At 53.0% G+C, this 25,378-nt stretch overlaps 2 protein-coding genes and 1 long non-coding RNA gene across 5 annotated transcripts; 2 read left to right on the forward strand and 1 right to left on the reverse strand.

The window, feature by feature from the left end:
* The first annotated feature begins 880 nt into the window (after positions 1 to 880).
* TESK1 (testis associated actin remodelling kinase 1) lies at positions 881 to 6,521 on the forward strand. The gene is made up of 11 exons (XM_008534354.2): positions 881 to 982; positions 1,753 to 2,436; positions 2,559 to 2,680; positions 2,811 to 2,859; positions 3,378 to 3,524; positions 3,861 to 3,943; positions 4,089 to 4,179; positions 4,431 to 4,514; positions 4,665 to 4,754; positions 4,892 to 5,006; positions 5,343 to 6,521. The coding sequence occupies exons 2-11, from the start codon at positions 2,218 to 2,220 to the stop codon at positions 6,227 to 6,229; spliced, it is 1,887 nt and encodes a 628-aa protein (XP_008532576.1). The 5' UTR covers positions 881 to 982; positions 1,753 to 2,217; the 3' UTR covers positions 6,230 to 6,521.
* On the reverse strand, positions 6,470 to 13,731 carry CD72 (CD72 molecule). Of its 3 annotated transcripts, XM_070595675.1 has the most exons (10): positions 13,481 to 13,723; positions 13,267 to 13,371; positions 12,666 to 12,737; positions 12,258 to 12,368; positions 12,065 to 12,154; positions 11,399 to 11,734; positions 8,665 to 8,813; positions 7,926 to 8,041; positions 7,063 to 7,224; positions 6,470 to 6,807 (listed from the first exon to the last, which is right to left on the reverse strand). In XM_070595675.1, the coding sequence occupies exons 1-9, from the start codon at positions 13,560 to 13,562 to the stop codon at positions 7,068 to 7,070; spliced, it is 1,218 nt and encodes a 405-aa protein (XP_070451776.1). In that variant the 5' UTR covers positions 13,563 to 13,723; the 3' UTR covers positions 6,470 to 6,807; positions 7,063 to 7,067. The 3 variants fall into 3 exon arrangements, with proteins under 3 accessions (XP_070451776.1, XP_070451777.1, XP_070451780.1); XM_070595676.1 differs by lacking the exon at positions 12,258 to 12,368 and having other exon boundaries at positions 13,481 to 13,731; XM_070595679.1 differs by lacking the exon at positions 11,399 to 11,734 and having other exon boundaries at positions 13,481 to 13,698.
* Positions 12,660 to 21,981, forward strand: LOC139079632 (uncharacterized). The gene is made up of 3 exons (XR_011533405.1): positions 12,660 to 12,814; positions 13,149 to 13,340; positions 21,626 to 21,981. It is a non-coding gene; the product is annotated as an uncharacterized lncRNA (long non-coding RNA).
* The last annotated feature ends 3,397 nt before the right edge of the window (positions 21,982 to 25,378 follow it).

Below are 25,378 nucleotides of genomic sequence, written 5' to 3' on the forward strand. Positions count from 1 at the left end.
TAATCCTCATGCCAAAGAGAGGTATCTCGGGGTGGCCAATTCCAGTCCCCCACAGACCCTATCCTAGTTCAGTGCCCCATCCTCTCCTGACAGGAGCACTGTCAGAGCCTCCCTCCTCCAGTCTCCCTGCCTCCATAGAACCATCACAGCGATCTTTCTAAAGCAGGAATGCGGCTCCTCTGCCTAGAATTACCATCACCAAGTAGTATAGTAATTCTCAAAGTTTGGCTAAAGGGTCAGATACGTGTGGATTAAATTATCTATTATGATATTACTTAAACGACATGAGGCATAAATTCCTAGTGTTTATAGATCTCATACAGGTATAGACAGCGAATTCACAAGTCAAATAACTACATATATTAACATCAACTTAACGTGATGATGGAGCTTGTTTTGCTGAGACCCAGTCGCCTCTGGAAGAATGACCAGGCCGCCCACGGCCCAGGCCCAGGTTGTTCTGAGGCTCCGGAAGGACTGACTCTCCCCAGACTTGCGCGGAAGCTGCCGCGCCCGGCGCGCCGAGGCAGCGTCCGGCCCTCTCGGCCCCTGCAGCACCGTTTACGATCTAGGACGCCTTCATCCTCTTCTCGTTGGCCCCTGGCAGTTAGGTCGTACTTGGCTCCATCACCCTGGGCCAGGGCGGCTGGAATGCGGCGCGCGCGCGCCTCCCTCCACTTCACGGCAGACGCGCAAGCAGCGCTTCAGGACGCCTGAAGAGGGCGCCGCCGGCTCCCCCGTCCGGCCCGCCGCTCGGCGACGCCCGCAGCCGCCCGCCGGCCACCGCGGCGTCCCCCGTGCCTGGCCACGATTGGCTATTCCACCGACGAAGGGGGAGGAACCCCGGAGAACCGGAAGCGCCGGGTACGGCGAGCGCGCGGGGTCCCGCGGCAGTGCCTGCGCGCTCGGGGCGAACCCCGCGCCGACTTCGAGAGGCCGCTGCAGCTCCTCCTCCGGCCTGAGGGGGCAGACCGACTCCTACGTGAGGCGGGGCGGAAGCGGCGGGGAGAGATCGCTCTGATAAGGGCGGGGCCACACCGCGGGAGGAGTCACGTTGAGGGGCGGGGTCACCATGACCGGCGGGGTCGCTCCGAGAGGCGGGGTCTCCCTGCGTGGGAGGAACCCTCGGAGGAGGGGTGTAGCACCCAAGGGCTCCAGCGACCCCGATGGTGGTGCTGTCCTACTGGGGAAAGGTCCCTCCGAGGGGCCGGGCCTCCGCGGGGAAGGGCTCCTGGAGGGGCGGGGTCTTGCCGAGGGTGGGACCTCGCCGAAGGAGGAGCTCGCCTGCAGTGGGAGGCGGCTCTGTGGAGAGAGGGTAGTTGGGAAGGAGGAGAGGGAGGGAGGTCCGTGTGGCGGGTCGCTGGGCGGAGGCACTGGAGGGAGAACTTTATTCGAGGGGGGCGGGATGGAGTGAGGAGGAGCCGGGGCTGGCTGGCCGAGGGCCCACCGCGGCCCCCGGGCACCACGACCGCCCGCGAAGGTAGAAGGCGTCGGGGGTGCAGAGGTTGCAGGAGTCGGGCGGAGACCGGGAATGGGCAGGCGGCGCCGGGGCGGACGCCGGGGCGGCGGGCAGGTGGCCGGGCCTGAGCGGGCTTCTGCTCTGCCCCGCTCCTCGGTGGAGCGCAGACAGCGGGCTGCTCCCTGAGCCCGGCCCTCCGCCGCCAGTGCCCCGAGGGCGGGGAGAAAGGACTCCCAGGGCGGCCGGCGACGTTCGAGCTGCGCGTACGCACAATCAGCCCCCGTTCCATTCAGTTGTTCAGCTCGAACCTGCACGTGCTTCTCCCGACGCCGCAGCCCCCGCGGTCGCGGCCACCGGTCGCGGCGTGCGCACCTGGGGGGCGTGGCGCTGCCCCGAGGCCCGGCTCGAAGGAGTTAAGCGGAGGCCCGGCCCCGCCCCGCCCCCAGCAGGCCGCTGAGCCTGAGCCCCAGCGGCGAAGCGGAGAGCCGCCGCCCGCCTCCGCCTGCGGGAGCCAGCGCCTGCCCGCCGGCGCCCGGGAGCGTCCCCGGCCCGCCGGCCAGGCCAGCCCAGGCCGTGCGCAGCGCGGCGCGGCGTCCGCCCGGGCCCAGCGAGCCGGCGCGGCGGGGGCGGGCCCAGGATCTCCGGCGGGCCTTCCATTCCCCCGGGCGGGAGCGGAGCCCCGGCGCCCATGGCGAGCGCGGCCTGCCCGGGACCCGGGGACCCTGCCATGTGAGGCAGGCCCGGGCTGGGGCCCGGCCATGGCCGGGGAACGGCCCCCACTGCGGGGCCCTGGGCCCGGGCCGGGAGAGGCGCCGGGGGATGGGCCCCCCGGGCCGGGGGGCGCGGGCGGAGGCCCGGGCCGGGGCCGCCCCTCCTCCTACCGGGCCCTCCGCAGCGCCGTGTCCAGCCTAGCGCGCGTGGACGATTTCCACTGCGCCGAGAAGATCGGGGCCGGCTTCTTCTCTGAGGTCTACAAGGTAGGACGAGCAGAGAGGACAGAGGGGCGGGACCGAGCCTTAGACGGGAGGCTGGGTCTGGGGCCCGCACTGGGGTGATCCGCCCGACCTGCCCAGGACTTGCCGGCCCCTGCCGCCCCCAGGTTCGGCACCGACAGTCCGGGCAAGTCATGGTGCTGAAAATGAACAGGCTCCCCAGTAATCGGGGAAATACGCTACGGGAGGTGCAGCTGATGAACCGGCTCCGGCACCCCAACATCCTAAGGTGAGCGGGCCCCAGCCGCTTGCAGGGACGCTTGCTGGGGGAAGGGGAAAGATCCCGCGGGAAAAGTGGGAACTATGGAGGGGCGGGGGCTCTTACAGCCTGCCCTCCTTTCTTCCTCATCCTCTTCCAGGTTCATGGGGGTCTGTGTGCACCAGGGGCAGCTGCACGCTCTTACAGAGGTGAGGATGAGCCAGGAAGTGGGGTACCCACCACCAGCACCAAGGGGAGAGAGAGTCAGCAGCCCCGTGCATCTGCAGAGGAATAATGAGAGGCAGCAGGACCTCCTCCCAGGAGGTCTCCCTGAACTTCCCTTTGGGCAAACCACAAATAAAGGGCCTCATCCTCTGTATCCTCTAGAACAGTGCTGTTCAATAGAACTTTTTGCAGTGATGGAAATGTTCTGTATCTGTGCTGTCCAAAACCACAGCCACTAGCCACATGTGGCCAGGGAGTACAGAAATGCGGCTAGGGTGACTGAGGAACTGAATGCTTAATTTTATTTAAACTTAATAATTTAAATATTTGCACATGCATTGGACAGGACAGCCCTAGAATATGAATGGGGGACCCTAGAGCATGGACTCACCCTTCTGACCTTTGTGATCCTCCTGATTGTCCCCTGGCTTATAAGTGGGAGACCTAAACGACAGACTGAAACCTTGACATTCATTCCCCTTCTCCTCCCTCTGTGCCCTAGTACATGAATGGGGGGACCCTGGAACAGCTGCTCAGCTCCCCCGAACCCCTATCCTGGCCTGTCAGGCTCCGCCTGGCTCTGGACATCGCCCGTGGCCTGCGGTACCTGCATGCCAAAGGGGTATTCCACCGAGACCTCACATCCAAGGTAGGTTGGCCAGGTGGGTGGAGGCATGAAAGGGGACTTGAGACTATTAGATTGTAACTGGCCCATGGATATTGGAATGTGAGAAATAGGTATGTTAGGAGGTTGGAATAGCAAGGCATTGGAGAGTGGGGGTCTGGCATGAGGAGGAGTGCTCTGAGGGACTGAGTACCACGCTGTGTTTGGAGTGATGGAGGATATTGCAAATTGGGGTACATGGGAGAACCGGGAGATCAGAGAGGGTTGGGGTTACTCTGGAGTGACAGGGCTTTGGGGTGTATATTGGGAGATCAGGGAGCAGAAGGTGATGGGTGTGGGGATGCTATATGTGTGTGTCAGAACTGTCTGATCCGACGGGAAGACCGAGGCTTCACAGCTGTTGTGGGTGACTTCGGGCTGGCTGAAAAGATTCCTGTGTATAGGTGAGGTGAACGCCCCTGTCCCCCCAAACCTCCCAGAAGGCCCCAGGGACGTTTCCCTTGGAGTGTGGGGGCTGGCCGCATCTCCTTTGGTTTGGGAGGGCGTCTGAGTGGGATGTCTCTGACCGCTCTGCCCCTGCGCCTACAGGGAAGGGGCGAGGAAGGAGCCGCTGGCTGTGGTGGGTTCTCCATACTGGATGGCGCCAGAGGTGTTGCGGGGTGAGCTATATGATGAGAAGGTAAGACATGGACCCTTTAGATCCCCAAGGCCTTCCAGAGACCCTTGAAATACTCTTGGAAGGTGCCACCCCAAGTTCCTCAACAACCCTACCAGATATTCGAGAGATCCCCAGGGTCCCCCTTGCCCCTCACAGGCACCCTCCAACACATGAAAACTGTCAGGACTCCCCTCCTGTTTCTGACATATTCTTGCAGAATTCTGACATGAAAACCGTCAGTTCCTCCCCCTGACATTTACTCTTACCCCCAGGCTGATGTCTTCGCTTTTGGGATTGTTCTCTGTGAGCTCATCGCTCGAGTACCTGCGGACCCTGATTACCTACCCCGTACTGAGGTGAATGATGTCTCAGGTTTGAAAGGAGGAACTCCAGACTGGGCAGCTCATAACCAGGGAAGGCTCCCTGGAGGTTGAGGTCCCGATTAGGGGGCAGAAAGAGAACCCAAGGAAGACTGACTTGGAGGCCGCTCCTCTCTGTCCCCACAGGACTTTGGCCTGGATGTGCCTGCTTTCCGGAGCCTAGTAGGGGATGACTGCCCACTGCCTTTCCTGCTCCTGGCCATCCATTGCTGCAGTGTAAGAGCCTCACTCCCTCACTGCCCTTCCCCCCGGCCATCAGCTGACACGGCTGTCCTGTCCCGGGGGATGGGAGGAAAACTCAGGGACCCTCTTTGGGAGCACTGAGTGAAGCTGCCCCTGTCCTTACCCATCAGATGGAACCTAGCACTCGTGCTCCCTTCACTGAAATCACCCAGCACCTGGAATGGATCCTGGAGCAGCTCCCTGAGCCAGCCCCCCTCCCCAGGGCTCCCCTGACACACAAGCAGGGTAAGTGAGCATGATCTGATCTCACTGAAGTCCTTCTGCCTCTCTCCTCCTCAGAACTCAGGGAATTATCTGGGGGAGACTAAGCGTATTTATTAGTTGAGAAGGCTGGGGGCGGGGGTGGGGTGAAAAGACATCTCAAATTCTAATTCTAGAGCCTAAGGGAGGGGAAGAAAGAAGAGAAAAAGGGGCTGGAGGTAACATCTCCCCTTTTCCAAAACATTCTTTGGGGCTCCCTTTTCTAAGCTCTAGTCCCCCCAGCCTCCTGGCGAATAATGAGGCCCTCAAGGAGCTATGAGAAATGCTGAACACATCGATCACAAACTTCTCTGTCTACAGGCTCTGTTCCAAGAGGGGGTCCCTCTGCCACGCTTCCCAGGCCAGACCCCCGGCTCTCCCGCAGCCGGTCCGACCTCTTCCTGCCCCCGTCACCAGAATCACCCCCCAACTGGGGGGACAATCTGACTCGAGTCAATCCCTTCTCACTACGGGAAGACCTCAGGGGTGGCAAGATCAAGCTCCTGGACACACCCAGCAAGCCAGTCGCACCCCTGCCCCTTGTACCACCATCACCACTGCCCTCCACCCAGCTGCCCTTGGTGACCACTCCAGAGACCCTGGTCCAGCCTGGGACACCTGCCCGCCGCTGCCGCTCACTACCGTCATCCCCTGAGCTCCCCCGACGTATGGAGACAGCACTGCCAGGTCCTGGCCCTCCTGCTGTGGGCCCCTCAGTTGAAGAGAGAATGGAGTGTGAGGGCAGCAGCCCTGAGCCGGAACCCCCAGGACCAGCTCCCCAGCCGCCCCTGGCTACGGCCACAGACAACTTCATCAGCACTTGTTCCTCAGCCTCCCGGCCCTGGTCCTCTAGATCAGGAGCTCCCCTTAACAACAACCCCCCAGCTGTGGTGGTGAACTCCCCACAAGCCTGGGCTGGGGAGTCCTGGAACCGGGCCCAGCATAGCCTGCCCCGGGCGGCAGCCCTGGAGCGGACAGAACCCTCACCGCCCCCTTCAGCTCCCCGGGAATCCGATGAGGGGCTGCCGTGCCCAGGCTGCTGCCTTGGCCCCTTCAGCTTTGGCTTCCTGTCCATGTGCCCCCGCCCCACACCAGCTGTTGCCCGCTACCGCAACCTGAACTGTGAGGCGGGCAGTCTCCTCTGCCACCGAGGGCACCATGCCAAGCCACCCACACCCAGCCTGCAGCTGCCTGGCGCACGCTCTTAGCAGTGGGGCCTCTGGTCTCAGGCCTCCAACTTTGGCATTCAGGACGCCCTGTGAGAACAGAGTGCAGATGCTGGACAGTGCCAGCCCCAGATGGGCCACCGGCTCTTCTCCCTGTATAGGGGAACTTCAGCATGGACTCGAGAGACAGAACATTTCCTATCCAACCCCTGGGCTTGCTCTCCCGTGGGAATCACTGAACCAGACACAGCATTGCTGACACACGAGACTAACACATGCAAATTATTTAAAAATATTTCAATAAAACTGCCTGGCTGGCTCCGGGCTGCCCCTATCCACTCAGCCGGTGCGCCCTCCTCCCCCTCCCCATATTCCACTATGGGAGCTTTTGGGGGAGGGCAAAATCTCTTCTAGAGGCTCCTTCACCCTTTCCCAAGGAACAATTCAGTTTGTGGGACAGGATTTCAAGCAGGCAGCAGGCTGCCTGGAAGTGTTGGGCATGGATCAGCCCCTGGCCGGGCACCGACCAGGAGAATGAGGGAATGCTGGAGGGAAATGATCTCAGGATGTGCAGGCTGTGGGTTAGGATGAGGGGCATGGGCTCTTGTTGGCTTGAGTATCTGGAGAGTGAAGAATCAGTGAGCACAGTTGACTGTCACTAAGAACCCCTATCCAGCTCACCCCAGCTCCCTGGACAGCCACATCACCAGTCTCCCTCCTTGCCCAACCCCCCCTGACAGAAGCAGACCAAGCCTCTGGAGGCTGTGGACATGACCGTCACTCCCAGGAGCAAGTTTTCCCCCTGACCTCTGGGCCCCTGCTCCAAGTCCCTCTTTTCCCCAGACTCCCATGACTGTCTCATCCCTCACACTTACCCAGCTCAGTGCAAAGAGTGGTCCCCATCTGGATACCTGAAAGCTTTCATCTCACAGATGCAGGGAAGAGAAGATGAACACTTCTCCGGCTGCAGTTTTGGCCAACTGCTTTGTACCTTGGCACATCTTGGGTTTTCAGGATAATACCTGTTATACTCAAACCTAAAAGAGTGGTGCAGTGGAGTTGGGGTAAGCTCTGGGTCCCTCCCGTCCCATCCTTTCTCTCCCCTCGCCCTGCATAGCACCTAACCTAAGTCCTAACTCACCCTGCCTGTCCAAGGCCACGTTTGGGCATGGTTCATGGACAGAAGTTTGGGCTTCAGTCCAGAGAGGCTTTAGGACCAGGGAAGGGAAAAGTCTCCCAAGGTCTTAAAGATGGGAACTCCAGTTAGGGAACATAGGGAACTACCCTGTTCCAGGGTCCCTGGGGTTGATCCTCAAAGGAACTCCTCTGCTCCCTTACTTCCCTGGAGCAGCTCTAGTGCCCCAAGAGGCCCCAACTGAGAAAGGACCACCTCAATTTGGGAGCCTTGTCAAGGGACAGGAAGTTAGAACTCCAGGGTTCTCCATCAGCTGTGAAGCCCGAGCTAAGTCCTCAGCTTCTCTCTCTGAAAGATGACATAGGTACCAACCTAGTAATTTTTTAAAAAGCATGTGCCAGGGAACGCTAGGTACTGGGGATAGAATAGAGAATAAGACTGCCCTAAAGAGTTATTAATCAAATAGAGGACATGGACAAATAGACAATTACAGTATTTATTGTGAAAGAGTTTTGGGAGCAGGACCTAGAGGGAAATCTGATTACTATGTCTTTATGAAGGGATTATGGGGTTGGAAATGTCCAAAAGGCCTAACAAACTTACCCAAAGACTCTTGTGCCATCAGTCCACTGCCAGTGCTTGTTAAAGCTGAGGCCAATCCAATATGAATCAAGCTGACCAACTTGTACCAACACCTTATTTAATCTGCTGGCATAATTCTGAGGGGAGATTCAGAGAGACCAGAGATGTGCAGAGAGTGATGAGAAATATGGGAGTGGGGGAGGGGATAGTGGGAGGAGGGGACTTGGGCTGACGGAAGAAAATGAAGACTCTTGGGAGACCTATGCACTTGGACGAGATTGTGCCTGACTTTGGTGCATGACCTCAGCTCATCGGTGACCTATCTCTGCTTCCTTCAAGCGCCACCCTGCAGATGCAGGCTCACCCTTCAGTTCAGCCCCAGCTGGGTAAGAATTTCTGCCAGCCTTTGAAGGGCAGTCATCCCATGGGCTGTTCTGGTCACAAGGAACCAAGCCCTACAATCTAGCCAACTAGGTATGGGACCGCTCTGCCTGAGAGGCCATGAGAGTCAAAGAACCTGGTAAGCAGCCCAGAGAGCCGACCAGAAAGCTGAGATGAGAAACAGCTTAAAGTTCCAACTCTCATGCCAACTCTAATCAACTAGTAGGGGCCGCCTGGAGCACTGTGCTGAGAAGCTGCTTGGAAAAGGAATGCATGCCATGGCATGCGGGCCATGTGTGCACTGCCATTCCTGACTTGATGACATATGTCCCTTTACCTAACAGTACCCACTACAGTCTGTGAATAAGGGAATGCTTACGCTATAAAGACGAGATGTGTCACTGAATGTGGCCAGGTCAGAGGACAGAGATTTACAATGTTTTTGGCTCTCCTCCCAACTTCTCCGAGTAACTGAGACATAAAAGCAACTCCTTTCGTTCTGTATCCATCCCACGGGACAGCAGGTGTCTAAAAAGCAGGAAGAGTGTGACAGCACAGCCCAGACCCAGGAGGGAGAGCTCAACACCTGGGAGGAAAGTGACTACTCAGCAATCTGATTGTGAACGGTATTGCCCTGGGTCTAATCTCGGCACCTTCACTGACTTCTTGTCCTCGATCTTGGCAATCTTGCTTTCCTTTGCTTTCCCTTGCTTTCCCTGGAAATGCCATACCTGTGTATACTTAGTGAAAACCTTTTACATTCAGCAACTTTACTCCTTAACAATCTGGGAGATTTATTTTAATAGGGCTGATGGTACTATTCCCCATTTCTGAATGATCGCACTCCACCCCCCTCCATTTTGGCTGTCCTCACACTGGCTCCTCCACAAGTTGGCCTCCCATTCCCCTCATTAGCTCCAGAAGGCGTTCCCCACTGCATATTCAAGACTCTCCACACTCCTCGGGCTGCCACCACCCCTCCCTCTCTGCTCTTCCACAGTGGACAACCTTGGTGCCTGTTTTGCTGAAATTGTCAGACACTTGATGTGAACTTGCTCCGTTTCCCTCCCCTACCTCAGAATTTGTCTCTTCTCTGTTCCTCTTTTCACGACTGTCCATAAGAAATAAACATCCTTCTTTTTTAACATCTCACACCCTAGTCTGCGCTCCTGATCCCACCCTGCCTCTCTCCATTGCTTGGTTCCACCAGTCCTACCTCCGTCACTCAAAAATCCCTCCTCCATGAACTCCCTCTCTTTTGTCTACAGTTTCTCATGTCCCCACCAAGCTACCCCTTGAGTTACTGTCTTATGACAACTTAAAGGAATAAAAAGAAGTCGGTGTGGCCAAATGGAAGAGGGTGAGGGGATAAGTCGTATGCTCAAAGGTAGGCAGGGGCCCTGGAAGCCATGTTAAAGATTTTTTATTTTTATATTATGAGCAAAAGAAAGTCAATGTAGGGTTTCACACAGAGGAATTTTGTTCACTGGCCATACCACAAGTGCCTGGGCATAGTGTAGGATATGCAGTATGAATTCCATAGCTTTTGATGTAGTGAATTAACTGCTATGACATCATCTTAACTGAGAGGATGTGATCAGATTTTTGTTTTTAAAGGATTATTCTGGCTGCAATATGAAGAGTGGATTTGGTAGGGGGCTGTTTAGGAAAAGCATTCAGCAAGCTGTCCTTGTAAGAGACGGGGCTGGGCAAAAACATAAATGGATATATACGCTTGGTGGTGGAAAACAGAGGGAATTCCTCTGGACAGAGAAGGGCATCTGCTGAAAGTGAGAGGGCAGGCAGTGGGTAAGGAGTTATGATGGAGAGCAAGCCAACCCCTGCAGAGTTGCCAGGCAGTGCCAAGGCCGCAGCTGAGGGTGAGCCTAGAGTTTCAGTGGCCCCAAGCAGAATGACTGCATTTCTCACACTTGGGTGCAGGCATGGGCTAGGTGGTCAGTTGAGTTCACCCAGAGTTGAGACATTTACAGTCAGGGGCACCAGAAGGACAATGGAACAAGGAGTGAGTGGCTGAAGTGATGGGCCCCAGAATCCAAGATAGGTAAAGAGAGAAGTGAGGACAGTGATGGACAGCTGATGGAAAGGGAGAAAACAGGAGTGAGCCCATTGGAGACCTCAACGTGGTTGAAGAAGAAGTGTGGGGAAGCCTGGAGGGGTGGGCAGTTGTGGTTAGAGTGGAGATCCGAAACCCACCTTTAGGCAGAAGAGCAGTTTGGGATACCGAGGTCTAGGGTGCAACTGTGGGACAGGTGGCAGCACTGGCATGGAACGGCGGGTCATGGGGAATAGGAAGGTTAAAGAAATGAGGACTGGGGGTGTCTGCACGTGATTTCTCTGTCTTACGCCTGGGGGAGTATCCAGATGGCCCCTGAACTAGACAGAGCCTAATCTTGACCACAGATAGCCAGTTCATGAACATTCCAGTCCCCTTGGGCCTGGCACCCTGCCTCAAACCTCAGCCTGCTTCGGCACAGCCTCTCCCGCATCCCCTCCCTCATCCCCACATACTAGCCTGACGCCCGCTTTCAAAATGGATGAACACTCCACCTCGGTCCACTGCCCTGCGACACCCTCACCCACCTCAGTGTGAGTGCCACCCACACGCAAGAGCCTCAGCCGCCTTGCCCTACCACCAGACTGCATCTTGTCAATCAGTAATTCTTCATCTTTTGGGGAATCTCAGATGTGGTGAGAGTTAATTAAAGCAATAGACCCTCTCTTTAGAAAAATGTGCAAATAACCCATTTCACATCCAAATTCAGGGGGTTCCCAGATCCTTGACATTGATGACAAGCCAGATGAGACCTGAGTTTGCAGCTTTGGACAGTATGATTTTCATTGCTGGCTACTACCCTCCTCTCCCCCACAGTATTTGCCTTAGAGCTGGGTGAGTCCCCCTAAATCCAGCATGCAGCTAGATCCTTCTCCCTGTTGGTCAACACTCATGTCAGCCACCACTCTGGCGGGCTGCCCCATTCCTGAACAACACAGTGGCCCCTGCTAAACAAACAGACTGCTGCCAGGAGTGTCTCCTCACTTCAGTCCATCCCGCTCGGCAGACCCTCCCACCTCTCCTCTCCCAGAGCAGATACCTGCTGAGGGGCATGTGAAGAAGGGCTTCAGTGTGTCCTGCACGCCGCTCAGCCTCTGCTCCAGGTTCCTCCTCTGCCCCTCCTCCCTTCGCAAGTTCTCTTCTGTCTCCTCCCTGTTGGACTGGCAGGCCTGCAACTGCTCTCTGGTAGCCTGGCAAACCTTCTGTTCCATCTGCAGTGCTTCCTGAGTCTGGGCCAGCTTACTACTGGACCCCTGCAAGTCCACCTCCCTCTGCCCCAGCTGGGTTATCTTTTGGCTGAGCTGCTGCCTCAGGCTGCTGTTAGTGGCTTCCAGAACGCTGTTGGTCTGCTGGAGCTGCTGAGACACCTGCAGATCTGTTTGGCCATAAAGAGAGGTTTGGAGTGCATCTTCTTCAGCCGCGCCCTGGCACCCTGAGGCTTCAGTTCTTTTTCTGCTTCTTGCAACTTTCTGCATAACAAGCTGAAATATAAGATCTGACTGCCTACAGCTTAAGGAGGTACTGGATTAGGTAAAGACAATTTAGGAAGAGGGCACTCTAAAACACACCTGGCTGGAAACCAGACCAAAAGCTAAGGATATGGCGGTAGTGGCTCTGGGCCCTGCTGAGGAAGGGCAGCCATCAGGGCAGAGCGGAGGAGAAAGTTGCTTGTGGTAAATGGGACGGGGCGGGCAGGCATACTCACAGCGCACTCCCAGGCAGATGGAGGCCACCCCCAGCAGCAGGCAGGTGAGGAGCGCGCCAAGCACGAGGTACTGCCTGAAGGCTGCACGGCCTTAGGGAGACAGTGGGATGAGCCAGTGAGCCCCAGGAACGAGTCTATAGACTGAGAGGATGGGGGGGGGGGGGGGTCACAGGAGAAAGCATCCCTCGAGGACCTGGTGCAGGCGTGGCGGTTTGTGTCGGGAGTGGGTTTCCGCACTCAGCGGAGGAAGGCGTTCCGGAATAAGGGCTGGCGATGGCTACCGGTAAGGATTGAGGGGTACTACCTGGTAGGAGGAGAACTAAGTCTCAGACCGAGGCAGGGGAGGGGGTTTGTGAACCGGGACCATCCTAAGGTGGGGAGGGAGTCTGGGGCGACACGTCGGAAAGATCTATACGGGGCCGAGTGAAGGGGCAGAGGAGGGGTCCGGGGCCGCCCGCGCGGTCCAAAGGGCGGAGCCCCGGCTCACTGCGGCCCAGAGCTGGCCCCCGCGGGCCCCGCGCTGGGAAGGCCGGAGGGCGGGCGGGGAGGCCGCGGGCCGCAGGGGATGCGCGTGCGCGGGGCGGGAGCGCGCGGCACTCACCGCGGAGGGGGCGCCCGGCCGCCGGCGGCGTCGCGGAGCTCCGGGCGGCGGGCGGCGGCTCCGACTGGACCCCTGCGGACGGACGACTGCAGCTGGAGAGGGGAGGTCCCAGAAACGCCGCTTCCCCCGCCCCGGCCCCCGGGTCCCCGGTCAGTCCTTCGTGCCTTTTGCGCCGCTCGGGCACCGCCAGCGCCCCCCGGACTCTCCCGTGTCCCTCCCGGTCTCCCTTCTCTGTCCCCGGGGACCCCTCTTCTCCCTCCTGGGTCTCCCTTTATCCGTTCCTCAGGGACCCCCATCTGTCGGCCCCAGACCCTTCCCCTCCTCCCCCTCCCCCCTCCCCTCTCCCTTGACTCCCCATTTCCCGCTGGGACTCCTCTCCCCCAGGGCTGCCCGGATCCTTCCGCGGAGCCCTGATCTTCCCCAGGGAGCTTCATTCTTCCCCTGGCTCCCGTTTATCCAGTGCTCATTCATCTCTTTCCTAAGAACCCCCTCCTTTCCCCGAGGGTCTTGTCCTCCCAAGAGAGCTGTGGACTCCCAGCTCAAGATACAGCTCCCCCACCCCCCACCCCCCGCCAACACTCACCCCCTGGGCTCTCCATACCTGCTTTGTCCCCTACTCCAGAAGAAGCCGAGCTCGAGCCCCCTGGGACTGGGGGCACCTGTACGTTCTCATAGGTGAGTTCCCCATCCTCGTCAGCCTCTGGGTCTGGAGAGGAGAGAAAAGGGAGCAAGGTGGGGGTCGGAATGGGGTCTGTGGGGTGAGTCATGAAGGAAGATGGGGATGCGGAGTCTGGGAGACGCCTGTGCATCCTTACCCTGTCCTAACCGCCTGGCGATGCCCTTCTTCAGGGGAGCCTTCACAAACCGCAGGTCTGCATAGGTGATGGCCTCAGCCATGGTCCTGAGCTCCTCTGCCCCCACCCGTCTCCCCCCTCTCCCACTGGCCCCAAGCCTCCCTTACCACTCTCCCCTCTGACCCTTCACACTCGTAAGCTCTGGGTTCACTCTATGACTGCCCAGCTTAGTGCTCTGCCCTGTGACTTCCAGTCACAAAAGAGGAAGATGTGAGCAAGTCTCAGACAGATGGGTTCAGTGAAGCGGACTGCATCCTTGAACCCTGGCCAGAGGGGCAGGGGAGGGGAAACTGAGGTCCAGAGCATCTGGTAGGGCCAGGGATGTCACAGGATCGCTACTCAGGCCTGTCCCTGTGTCCTACCTGTGCTCCCCTTCATGCATCTCAGACCCACTTCGGCAGTGCTGGTTTCACACCCATCCTCCTGCTCATCGACCCTGATTTGCCCAGGCTTCTCTCCTGGCTGCCCTGTCCACAGGCTTATCTATGTGTAGTTGGAGCTCTTTTGTGCTCAGCTGACCCCAGAGGATCTCCTCAATCATCACTCCAGGGTGGGACTCCACCCTCCGCATCAGGTTGGGGGGCTTCTAGCATGGAGCCCTAGCACCTCATCATCCTGGGCTTCCCAGCAGGTATGAGTTCCCATAAAGGGGTCCCTAATTTGGTGAGGCGCATCACCTCCTCAGTTTGGGGGCTTTCAGGGTAGACCCAGCTCCCTTCCTGCTGTAGTCCCACAGAACTGCCCAGGACCCCACGCACAGGGAGGGGCTCCCTCCAAAGGCCTTCCTGGGGAGGTGGCAGCCCTTTAGAGGACGTAGAGGTTCTGGGACCAAACTGCTTCTCCTCTGAAAACCCCCCGGACCCCTTGCCTTGCCCTGGCCCCCTCCACCCTTGTTGCCCTCTGATCCCACCTGTGGCCAGTCAGCCCCTTCCTCATCCCATCCTGCCCCCTGCCAGATTCACAGGGTCCCTTGTGTCCCACTGTCTGAGCTGGACCCAGCTAGCTGAGTCCAGGAGGCAGGGGCTCTTGGATGCGCCCGGGCTGCGGGTGAGGGCGAGGGACCCCCTATCTTGTGCACCTCTGGGAGAGCCTGCAGCACTGATGACTCACACGCCCTTGTGGGGGCTCAGAGCGCAGGCGAGCAAAGGAGTTGCACAGGGATGACAAAGGGCTGCCACTCCTTCAAGGAGAGCAGAGAGACCAAGCAGCAGGTGCTGGGCGCCCTCTGCACCAGCTGAGGTTTTGATATTTTCTTGGTTTGGTTTTGATTCCTCTCTTACTTTCCTAGTAAAGTTCTTCTTTTAAAAAGTCCCAACATTGTCCCTTTACACCCAGCCCTGAGGAAAAAGGGGCATTTGTAGGGGAAGACTGGGGCTGAGGCGCTCATTGGTGGTGAGGGCCTGGCTCATGGAGGAGAGGGTAACCAGCGGGGAGGAGGGGCGGCTGAGGAGCGGTTCGGAGGTGTTCCCTAACGTTCTTTTACCAGTGACCCCGAAAGGGCCTACTTCTAGGGGTGGGAAGAGGCTGGGACAAGAAAAGATATGAAGGTGGGGAAAAAACCCACCCCCAGTGGGTGACATCCGCCCCCTCAGAAACCCCCCTCTGCAGCTGTGGGGAGGGAAAGGAAGGGGAAAGAGGTCCTCACCGCATGCTACCAGCTAACAGCTCGGAGTCTGTGATTGGATCAGTGGTGCATAGGGGAACACTGTGATGCGCCTATGGGTCGAGAGCTCTGCCCAACAGCACCCCCAGCCCACCCCAGAAAAACTGCCCACTGAGGAAGAAGAGCACATTTGTCCCCTGAGGAGGGAGTCTGAGGGAGAGGCAGGTGTATGCATGTGTGTGAGTGTACACGCATGCACACGCGTCCCTAGGTCCTTGGGGTCTGTTGGCGTGTCTGTGTGAGGTGAGCATCTATGTCAGGGCCTGCCTGGTGGGTTAAGCATGAAGGATTCTGTGGGCTGAAGGATGCCGGTGATAGATGTTATTTCTGTCCATGGCAAGGAATGACGGGCCGTTTTCAGAAAAGTCTTAAAAGGTCATGGGGACAGATTCTACAAATATTTCCTTTTGAAGGCTCACTGTTTCCTAAGGTGTCCCTGCAGCTGTTAACCGTCCCTGCCTGGTTAAAGTTTCCAGCACCCGGTCCCCTCCCCCAGATAACAGGCAGTGGTGTGAGTTGGTGACTCCCTTGGGGGCCTCAGGGACCGTGAGAGTGAGTGGCAGCATGTAGAGCAGCTGCTGGCAGGGATGGGTGGGGGCAGTCAGGGTACTTGTATTAGTGGTGAACAGGGGCCGGGGGCAGCATGTGTGTAAATCAGTTGCAGGAAACTTGCAGGAATTCTGTAAACTGTAGATAATGTCCCAGTTTTCAGAACTAACACACAAGTGAACATGGCCTGGATGCCGGGTAAAGTGTCAAAACCAAGCTTCCAGTAAGCGCTCAAAAATAGAATCGATGGGCGTGCTGCCTAACTTGACCCTTGGAGAGGCCCCAGCAGGGAGGGCCCCAGAGGGAGCTGGGATGAGCTGAGCTGCACAGCCACAGTCCGTGGGCGTCTGAGGCGGCCGGCTGGCTGCTCTCCTAGAGCTCTTTTGGTGGTGGTTACTATCTCCTTATGACATTCTGTATTCTCTTCTGTGGCTTTTCTCGTGACTCTGTCTGAGAGCGGGATCCTCCCCCCTCCCCACGTGTGCGTCACACGGGGTCTTTGCGATATGGACGTTCACATTACCTTTCAAAACGGGCCACCAGAAAGGACACCTGAGCTCTGTGCTGCATCTCACCTGCCCACGTGTCAAGACACCTGGGGATTTTCCAGAGCTGAGGGGCCCATGCTGTACGTTGTGGCTTTTCGAGGCCCATAGCACCGTCTGGGATCCTAGAGGACAAACTCCGGAGCCCATTCTTGTGCCCCCCTGACCTCTCCACTGCATGTGACAGGGAGCGGGGCGTTAAGCTGGGGGAGGAGGGAGCCGGCCCTGAAGGCATCGGGGAAGCACTGGCCGTGTGGACAGAGGTTGTCTGTGTGAACCTTAGTGAAGGCCAGCCAGCATCAGGAGGCCGAGGAAGTCTTCTGAGACTCCGCAAGTCGGGCTCTACCTGCAGCAGCTCCGCGACAGGGCGTGGGAGGCAGGACAGAGGTCTCCGCAAATGTTCATGCTCCGATCCCCAGACCCTGGGAATATGTGGCTTTACCTGCCGAGAAATGGAACCGTGATTAAGTTAAGCACCTTTGGTGCTTTCAGGCACATGGGAAGAAGGGATTTGACAGTGGAAGAGGGCCAGAGAAGGACCCTACCGGCAGCTGCTAGCTTGGAAGGTGGAGGAAGGAACCATGAGCCAAGGAATGCAGGCAGCCTCTAGAAGCTGGAAAATGCAAAGAAATGGTTTCTCCCCTGGAGCCTCCAGAAAGGAACCAGCCCTGCTGACGTGTTGACTTTAGTCCAGTGAGACCTGTGTCAGACTCTGACCAAGAGAACTGTAAGATAAGAAATTTGTATTTTTTAAGCCACTAAGTTTGTGGCAATTTGTTACAGCAGCAATAGAAAGGTTTCCTGAACTGTGAAGGAAGCATGATGTAAAGAACATGATAGAGATCAAGAAGCCAGCCTTCGGGGCCAGCCCGGTGGCGCAGTGGTTAAGTTTGCACATTCCACTTCGGCGGCCCGGGGTTCACCGGTTCAGATCCTGGGTGTGGACATGGCACCGCTTGGCAAGCCATGCTGTGGTAGGCGTCCCACATATAAAGTAGAGGAAGATGGGCACGGATGTTAGCTCAGGGCCAGTCTTCCTCAGCAAAAAGAAGAGGATTGGTGGCAGATGTTATCTCAGGGCTAATCTTCCTCAAAAAAAAATAAATAAATAAAAGAAGCCAGCCCTGTGGCAGTGTGTGACTTTGGGCAAGTCACAATTTCCTATCTGTAAAATATGGGATTGTCTAGATGACATGTGACATCAATCAAGGGTGTGATGGCTGGAGATAATAGTAGGTATAGATTTTAGCCAAAGTCTGTTGCAATAACTCCAGAGTGTGGAAGAGAAACAGTGGGCCGCCAATAGCACTATTAAGAGAATTTGTGGCTCTTTGATCACTGAAGCCAAAGAGTGCCAGTGGTGGGCCTCCAGAGACTGCCTCAGGCCTCTCCTTGGTCCTGTCTTGAATGGTGACACAGAAAGCACATTGATGTATGCTGATGCACAGAGCTGTGAGAAAAAGCAAATACACCGAAAGGCAGACTCAAGATTCTGACATTGCAGCAGGGCAAAATGACAGCTCCACACCACAGAAAGAAGGTAATAAAGATAAATAATAACAGCTAACATTTATTGCAAAATGAAATTTGGGGTTCAAAAAATAGGAGCCGGCCCGGTGGCGCAGCAGTTAAGTGCACACGTTCCGCTTTAGCAGCCTGGGGTCCACTGGTTTGGATCCCAGGTGCAGACATGGCACGACTTGGCAAGCCATGCTGTGGCAGGCATCCCACAGATAAAGCAAAAGAAGATGGGTACGGATGTTAGCTCGGGGCCAGTCTTCCTCAGCAAAAAGAGGAGGATTGGCAGATGTTAGCTCAGGGCGGAACTTCCTCAAAAATAAAATAAAATAAAATAATAAATTACATAGGCATAGGACCGAGGGAGTCTGGCTTAACCATAGTGGATGTACAGAAGTTTGAGGAGAGAGGCAGTTATCAGGCATTTTGGAGCCTGAAGGGATCTTAGTGAGCCCAACCCACTTATTTTACAGATTAGGAAACTGGGCTCAGTGAGCTGTAAGCTCCTTATGAACTAACCCCGTGACTAGGAGGGCTTGTGACAAAAGGCTGCTCCATAGGACTATAGCTTCTTTACCAAATATATCATTGTGCCAGCCACACCCACAGCCACTTTTAATGGGGGCAAAGCCCTGCTGATGAGGCAGCCCTAGACCCCCAAAAGTGTGTTCCGTGACCCCTGGCTCCTCTGGCCTCAGCTGATTGGGATAAACAAGTGGGCAGCTGACTCAAGGCTGGCCGGAGTGGGGCCTGTGGGGAGGCCTGCCCTGGGAACCAGGGATGATGGCGCTTATCAAATTTTCATCCTCAGGAGTTTAGGTGGGAAAATATGGAGATGACTACTCAGTTAGCAGTGAGAGCCGAAGGTGGAAGGATGCACAGGGACAGGCTGTGTCTGTCCACAGGGTAGAGTCCTCCAGATTTAGCAGTTGTCGCTGGCTCCTCCACCCTCACATGCTGAGAGCTTAGAGCGGAGTGATCATCCTGGCAATCGAACCTGATTCTCACGAGGAGATAGGGTTGTTGCTACATGATGGGAACAGGAGGAACGGATCTGCCTGCCAGGGGACTCACATGTCCCTCCTGGTGCTCTGTGCCCAGTGACACACTGTCCACCAATGGGCCACGGCAGTCACCGTGGCCTGAAAAGGGCTCAGTATTTGGCGCTCAGACTCCTCGGAAATGAAGGTCTGTGTTACCCACCAGGCAGCCCAGCTAGATTAGCACCAAGTGCTGCTTGAGAGTGAGTGGGTCTGGAGGGGACGCTAGAGGAGGGAAGTGAAGGAGCTTGCGTGCGGCCTCAGAAGCAGCCACAGCTGTGCCGATTGGAGCTTGTCCCACTAACCCTGCCGTGCTGTTTCTGTGCTCCTCCTCCTCATCCTTTTTGAAGAGTTGTGCCCTTAAACAAGCAGTGACGGCATGGACTTACTGAGAGGCAGTAGTGAGAGTGGGTCTGAGCGATGCAGGAGCGCTCAGTGCCTCTGCCCCTCAGTGCCTCTGCCCCTCGGTGTCTGCCCCTCAGGCCTTCAGCTTTGCCTGCGCCTCGTCTTCGGCAGGGGCTCTGCCCCAGCACGTGGCAGGCCAGAAGTGCTGGAGAGCCACTGCCTCCGTGAGAGCAGCTCTCGCCACTGACTGCTGGGAACTGCTGTAAACACGCCAGCAGCCTCACCCCGGGGCGGGGGGCTGGCTCTGACGCACACGATCCGCACGGCTCTCAGCGCTCAGCCAGGGGTTTCGAGCCCCACTTTTCCACCGAGAATGTAACGTGGCATTTTGTTATTACTTTGAATTGCATGTCCCTGACTCCTAGTGCATTTGGATGTATTTTCATGTGTGTTAGCCAGTTGGATCTGCTCTTCTATTGGTGTTAGAGCCTCTGTACATATTTTCTTCTCCCTCCAGAACTTTATTTTGAAAGATTTCAAGCTTAAAAGAAATTTGAAAGAATAATACAATGAATACTTGTATGTCCTTCATCTCGTATTCAGACAAGGCTCAAATTGTTCTCACCACATAAAAGAAATGACAATTATGTGATGTGATAAAGGTGTTAGCTAACTGTGGTGGTAAGCATATTGCAATATACAAATGTATAAAATCAGCATGTTGTACACCTTAGACTTACACAATGTTATAGGTCAATTATATCTCAATTAAAAAAAGGCTCAGAGGAACCTTTATATTAGCTTCTGCATATGCATATACAATACACACATGTGTTTTTTTTTACTTAAGAGATTTGTTACAGAGAATTGCCCTTACACAATTATGCAGTTGCAAGAGCTGGTTGAACAGTCTGCGAAAGGTCATTGTCTTTGCTTCTGATGCTGGAGCTTGGAGTCTGCAGGGCAGTCAGTCAGGAAGGGAAGATAGATGCAAAGTGGGGGAGCAGGGATAAGCCAGAACCCGTGAGGGCAGACTGGAACCCACATCAGTGTCTCACTGCCTCCTGCTTTGATGACGTGAGCGCCCTGCCAGAGCAGCTGTTTGCAGCCCGCCGCTCCGCTGGAGTGCAGGCCCTGCTAGTGCATAGTCCCAGCACGGACGAGGCGTTCAGTAAGGGTAGCCAGTTGTCCCAAGACCACTTATTATTATGTCATCCTTGTTTTTCCCAATTACTTGGATTACCATGTTCTCGTATATACAAACACCTAGTTTTGGATTCCTGTTTATTCCACTGATCAACATTTTTCCCTTAACTATTCACTTGATTAAGGGGCCTTACAGTATGTTCTGATATTTGGTAGGGCAAATTTTTCTATTTCTTTTTAAAAAAATTTTTTTTCCTTGACTATTCTTTGAGAATTGGAATTAACTGTATACTTTAATTTGGGGAGAATTGACATTTTTTATGATATTTTGTTTATTTATTTATTTTTCTTCCCAAAGCCCCTCAGTGCCTGGTTGTAGATCCTAGTTGTAGGTCCTTCTAGTTCTTCTGTGTGGGCCGCCACCTCAGCATGGCAACTGACAGATGGGGGGTGTGGTTCCACAACCAGGAAGCAAACCTGGGCACCAAAGCAGGAGTGCCAAACTTTAACCACCTGGCAATGAGGGCTGGCCCTTTATGATATTTTATCTTCCTATCCAACGAGATGGTTGATTTTCTGTTTGTCCGAGTCTTGCTTTATATCTTTTGATAATACTATATGATTTTCTTCACATGAGCACTATGTATTTCTTGATGAAATTTACACACTATAAAACTTCCAGTTATAATATGATCCAACTATTCCACTGCTGGATATTTATCCAAAGAACATGAAAACAGGAATGCGTAAAGATGTGTGCACGCCTAAGTTCATCACAGCATCATTCACAATAGCCAAGACTTGGAAGCAACCTAGGTGCCCATCAAGGGACAAATGGATAAAGAAGATGTGGTGTATATACACAGTGGAATCCCACTCAGCCATAAGAAATGATGATATCCGGCCATTTGTGACAACATGGGTGGACCTTGAGGGTATTACGCTAAGTGAAATAAGTTGGAGAAAGTCAAATACCGTGTGATCTCACTCATAAGTAGAAGATAAAAACAACAACAAACACACAGAGACAGAGGGGAATGGGGGAGGAAGGAGGGAGAAAGGGGTCACTGGACACGTGTGTGGTGATGGATGGTAATTAGTCTTTGGGTGGTGAACATGATGTAATCTACACAGAAACTGAAATATAATGATGTACACCCAAAATGTATATAATGTTATAAACCAATGTTACCGCAATTTAAAAAAACCTTCTCGTTATAACTAAGTCAGTCATGGGCATGTAGTGTACATCATGGTGACTATAGTTAATACTATATCATATATTTTTTCTTTTCTTTAGGAAGTTAGCCCTGAGCTAACTACTGCCAATCCTCCTCTTTTTGCTGAGGAAGACCAGCCCTGAGCTAACATCCGTGCCCATCTTCCTCTACTTTATACGTGGGACGCCTGCCACAGCATGGCTTGCCACGCGGTGCCATGTCCGCACCCAGGATCCGAACCGGTGAACCCAGGGCTGCCGACAAGCAGAATGTGCGAACTTAACCGCTGCGCCACTGGGCTGGCCTCTATATTGTATATTTAAAAGTTGCTAAGAGAGTAGATCTTAAAAGTTCTCATCACAAGAAAAAATATTTGTAACTGTGTGGTGGGTCTTAACTAGACTTGTTGTGGTGATCATTTCACAATATATACAAATATTGAATCATTTATGTAGTACACCTGAAACTAATATAGTGTTACATGTCAATTATATCTCGACTTAAAAAAATTTACATGCCATAACACAGTGGTTACGAGGGTAGTCTCAGTCTAAACTGCCAGGATTCACAGCCCGACTCTAACGCGTTACAGCTAGTGATCTGGGGTAAGTCACTTATTCTCTCTGCTCCTCAGTGTTCTCTTCTGTAAAATAAGAACAATGATGGTCATCTGTCTCAAGAGGGTGTTGTGAGGCCTGATTGAGTTAATAGAAAGTGCTTAGAACAGTGATGGCATTATGGTGGCTATAATTGTTATTATCCTAAGAATTTTATAATTTTGTAGCTGTAAATTGAATATTTTTCCCATTCTCAATTTGAGATGCTTATTAGTAGAGTAGGAAAAAAGCAATTTATTTTCTTTATGTTTAGCTTATATCCAGTCAACTGTCCAAATTGTATTGTGTTTTTACTAGAATTTTTTACCACAGTCTTTTGAATTTTCTGAATAAATCATATCAGAAAAAAAGATAGCTTTGTAATTTTTCAGATGGTCGTAATAATTCATTTTCTTGTCTTACTGCATTTGGTAAAACTTCCAAGATATGTTAAATAATAAGGATAATAGCACCTCTGTCTAAAACTTGATTTTTTTTTTTCCTTTTTCTCCCCAAAGCCCCCCGGTACATAGTTGTACATTCTTTGTTGTGAGTCCTTCCAGTTGTGGCATGTGGGACGCCGCCTCAGCGTGGCTTGATGAGCAGTGCCATGTCTGCACCCAGGATTCAAACCAACGAAACACTGGGTCGCCTGCAGCAGAGCACAGGAACTTAACCACTCGGCCACGGGGCCAGCCCCTAAATTTGATTTTAACTGAAGTAGTTTTAGTGCTACACCACTGAGAACAATATTTGCTGTTAGGTTTTAGTAAAAAAGTCTTTGTTATATTTAAGCAGTTTTCCTCTTTTTCTTTTTTACTTACAGTTTTTTCTTTTAGAAAAAGATTGGCACCTGAGCCAACATGGATTGCCAATCTTCTTTTCTTTTTCTTCTTCTTCTCCCCAAAACCATGCAGTAGATAGTTGTACATTCTAGTTGTGAGTGCCTCTGGTTGTGGCTTGTGGGACGCCGCCTCAGCGAGGCCTGATGAGTGGTGCCACGTCCGTGCCCAGGATCCAAACCAGCGAAACCCTGGGCCACCGCAGCGGAGCGCGAGAACTTAACCACTCGGCCCGGGGCTGGCCCCTTACTTACAGTTTTGAATAGGAATGGAATTAAGTTATGCTGGCTCTCTATATTGAACACAGGAGCTTTTCTTCTTTTTCTATAGTCTTGACTAGTTTAAACGGCATGGAAATTGTTATTATTTAAGGTTAGATAAAACTCAGCTTTGGTGTTGATCACAGTCTTTTCCAAAAGAACATCTCTAATCATCTTTCTATTCTAGTTTTTCTAAGATAAGTTGAGTTATTCAAGCTTTTCTCTTTCTCTTGGGTCAATTTTGGTAATTTATATTTTTCCTGAAATGTATCCATTTCCTCTAAATTTTCAGATTAGTTGATGAGGAATTTTAAGTTGCACTTTTTTTGCAATTCTTTAATTCTCTCTTCTATCTGTAATGATGTTTTCTTTGTCATAATTAGTCTTGTCTATTTTTACTTTCCTTTTTCTCCTTATTTGGGCTTGCAAGAAGTTTTTCTATTTTATTAGCCCTTTTAAAGAACATTTTTTAAATTTATACTTTTTAGTATTTTTGTTTATTTTCCATTTCACTCATGTCAGCTTTTGTTATTTCCTGATTACTTTTGGTTTCTTTTTCTGTTCTTTTTATGATTTCTTGGAATAAGTACTTCCTTTATTTTTCCCTTTTTTTGAAGCTTGCTGTCTTTATGCAGGCATATAACATCTGATACAGGGTAATTGAGAGGGTTTCTGGTATTTCACTGCTTTCATTCAGCATCTAAGTTTTGTGAACACAATAATTTTGTTCTGTTTTAAAGGCAGCTTTAGTCTATTGTAATTTACAAACAATTAATTTGATCAATTTTAATGTACAATCCTATGAGCTTTGACTGATGTATTCGGTCCTGTAACGACCAACACAATCAAGATACAGAATATTTTCATCACCCCAAAACCTCCTTCCTACCCCTTTGCAAGCAGCCCTCACACGGCTTCTGGGCTGTAACTTACACTTCCTCTGTTGGCTATCAGTATTACCCATGCTCTCTGTTTATCTGCCTGGGATCCCTTTCCCACATCTTTATTCTGAAAGTTTCTTTCTCACTTTGCTTTAAGCGTGTTTCTTTTAAGTAATATGGACCAAAAGTTGATTGATAACCAAGTCTGACTGTCTTTTTTTTTTCCCCAAGATTTTTAAAAAAATATGTCCTTTTTCTCCCCAAAGTCCCCCAGTACATAGTTGTATATTTTAGTTGTGGGTTCTTCTAGTTGTGGCATGTAGGACGCCACCTCAGCGTGGCCCGACAAGTGCTGCCATGTCCGCACCCAGGATCCGAACCAGAGAAACCCCAGGCTGCTGAAGCAGAGCACATGAACTTAACCACTCGGCCACGGGGCTGGCCCCTGCCAGTCTTTTAATGGAAGAATTCAGTCCACTCATATTTACTGTAATGAGAAATGTATTTGACTTGTTATTGTTTTTAAATTTTTTAACATTGTTGTGAACTCTTCTTTTCTTTACCTTTGCTGGATTGATTGCATGGCTATTCGTCCCATTTTTCCCCTTGATAATTTGGAGTTTGTCATTCTGTCAATAGTTACCATCTCTTGCATCTCTCCCCAGTAGACACACATGACTCTTCTAGTGTGTGGAAAAACCCCAACTATTTCCATCATACTCTACTTATCTTCTACTTCCTCCCCACCCCAATAAGATATGGTCTTTAGATTACTTTCACTGCCCTCCCCCTTTAGGTCCTGGAACACTTACCTTCCCCTTATACCCACCACCTGATTCCAGAGCTTTATTGAGATAATTCAGTCCTTATTAGAATTCCCCTTACAGTGTGTTCCACCTGTTCCAAGAGTCCTCAGTTAACATCGACATTACATGTTATAAATATAGAGAGATATAGATATAAATATATAGATCATGGTTCGTTGCTCCCCACTGCTTTCTTTCCTCTTCTCTTCATCTTCCCCTATCTTGAAGTCTCTGTTCTGATTCATCTGCTTCATTAGAGACTTTTTTAACAAGCATTTCTCAGATGAGATACTTAGCGATTTTTCAAATCTTCAAATATCTTTCTTTCCTGCTTGCCCGGGTCCAGGTTGCAGGCCTTTTCTTTCATAAACTCACACTCAGCTTTTCTGTCTTTTAACTTTCAGAAAGAACTATCTGTCTCCCTGAAAATGCGTAAGATTTCCTGTAT

Source organism: Equus przewalskii, chromosome 26 (assembly GCF_037783145.1).
Source record: "Equus przewalskii isolate Varuska chromosome 26, EquPr2, whole genome shotgun sequence".
Lineage (NCBI taxonomy): Eukaryota > Metazoa > Chordata > Mammalia > Perissodactyla > Equidae > Equus > Equus przewalskii.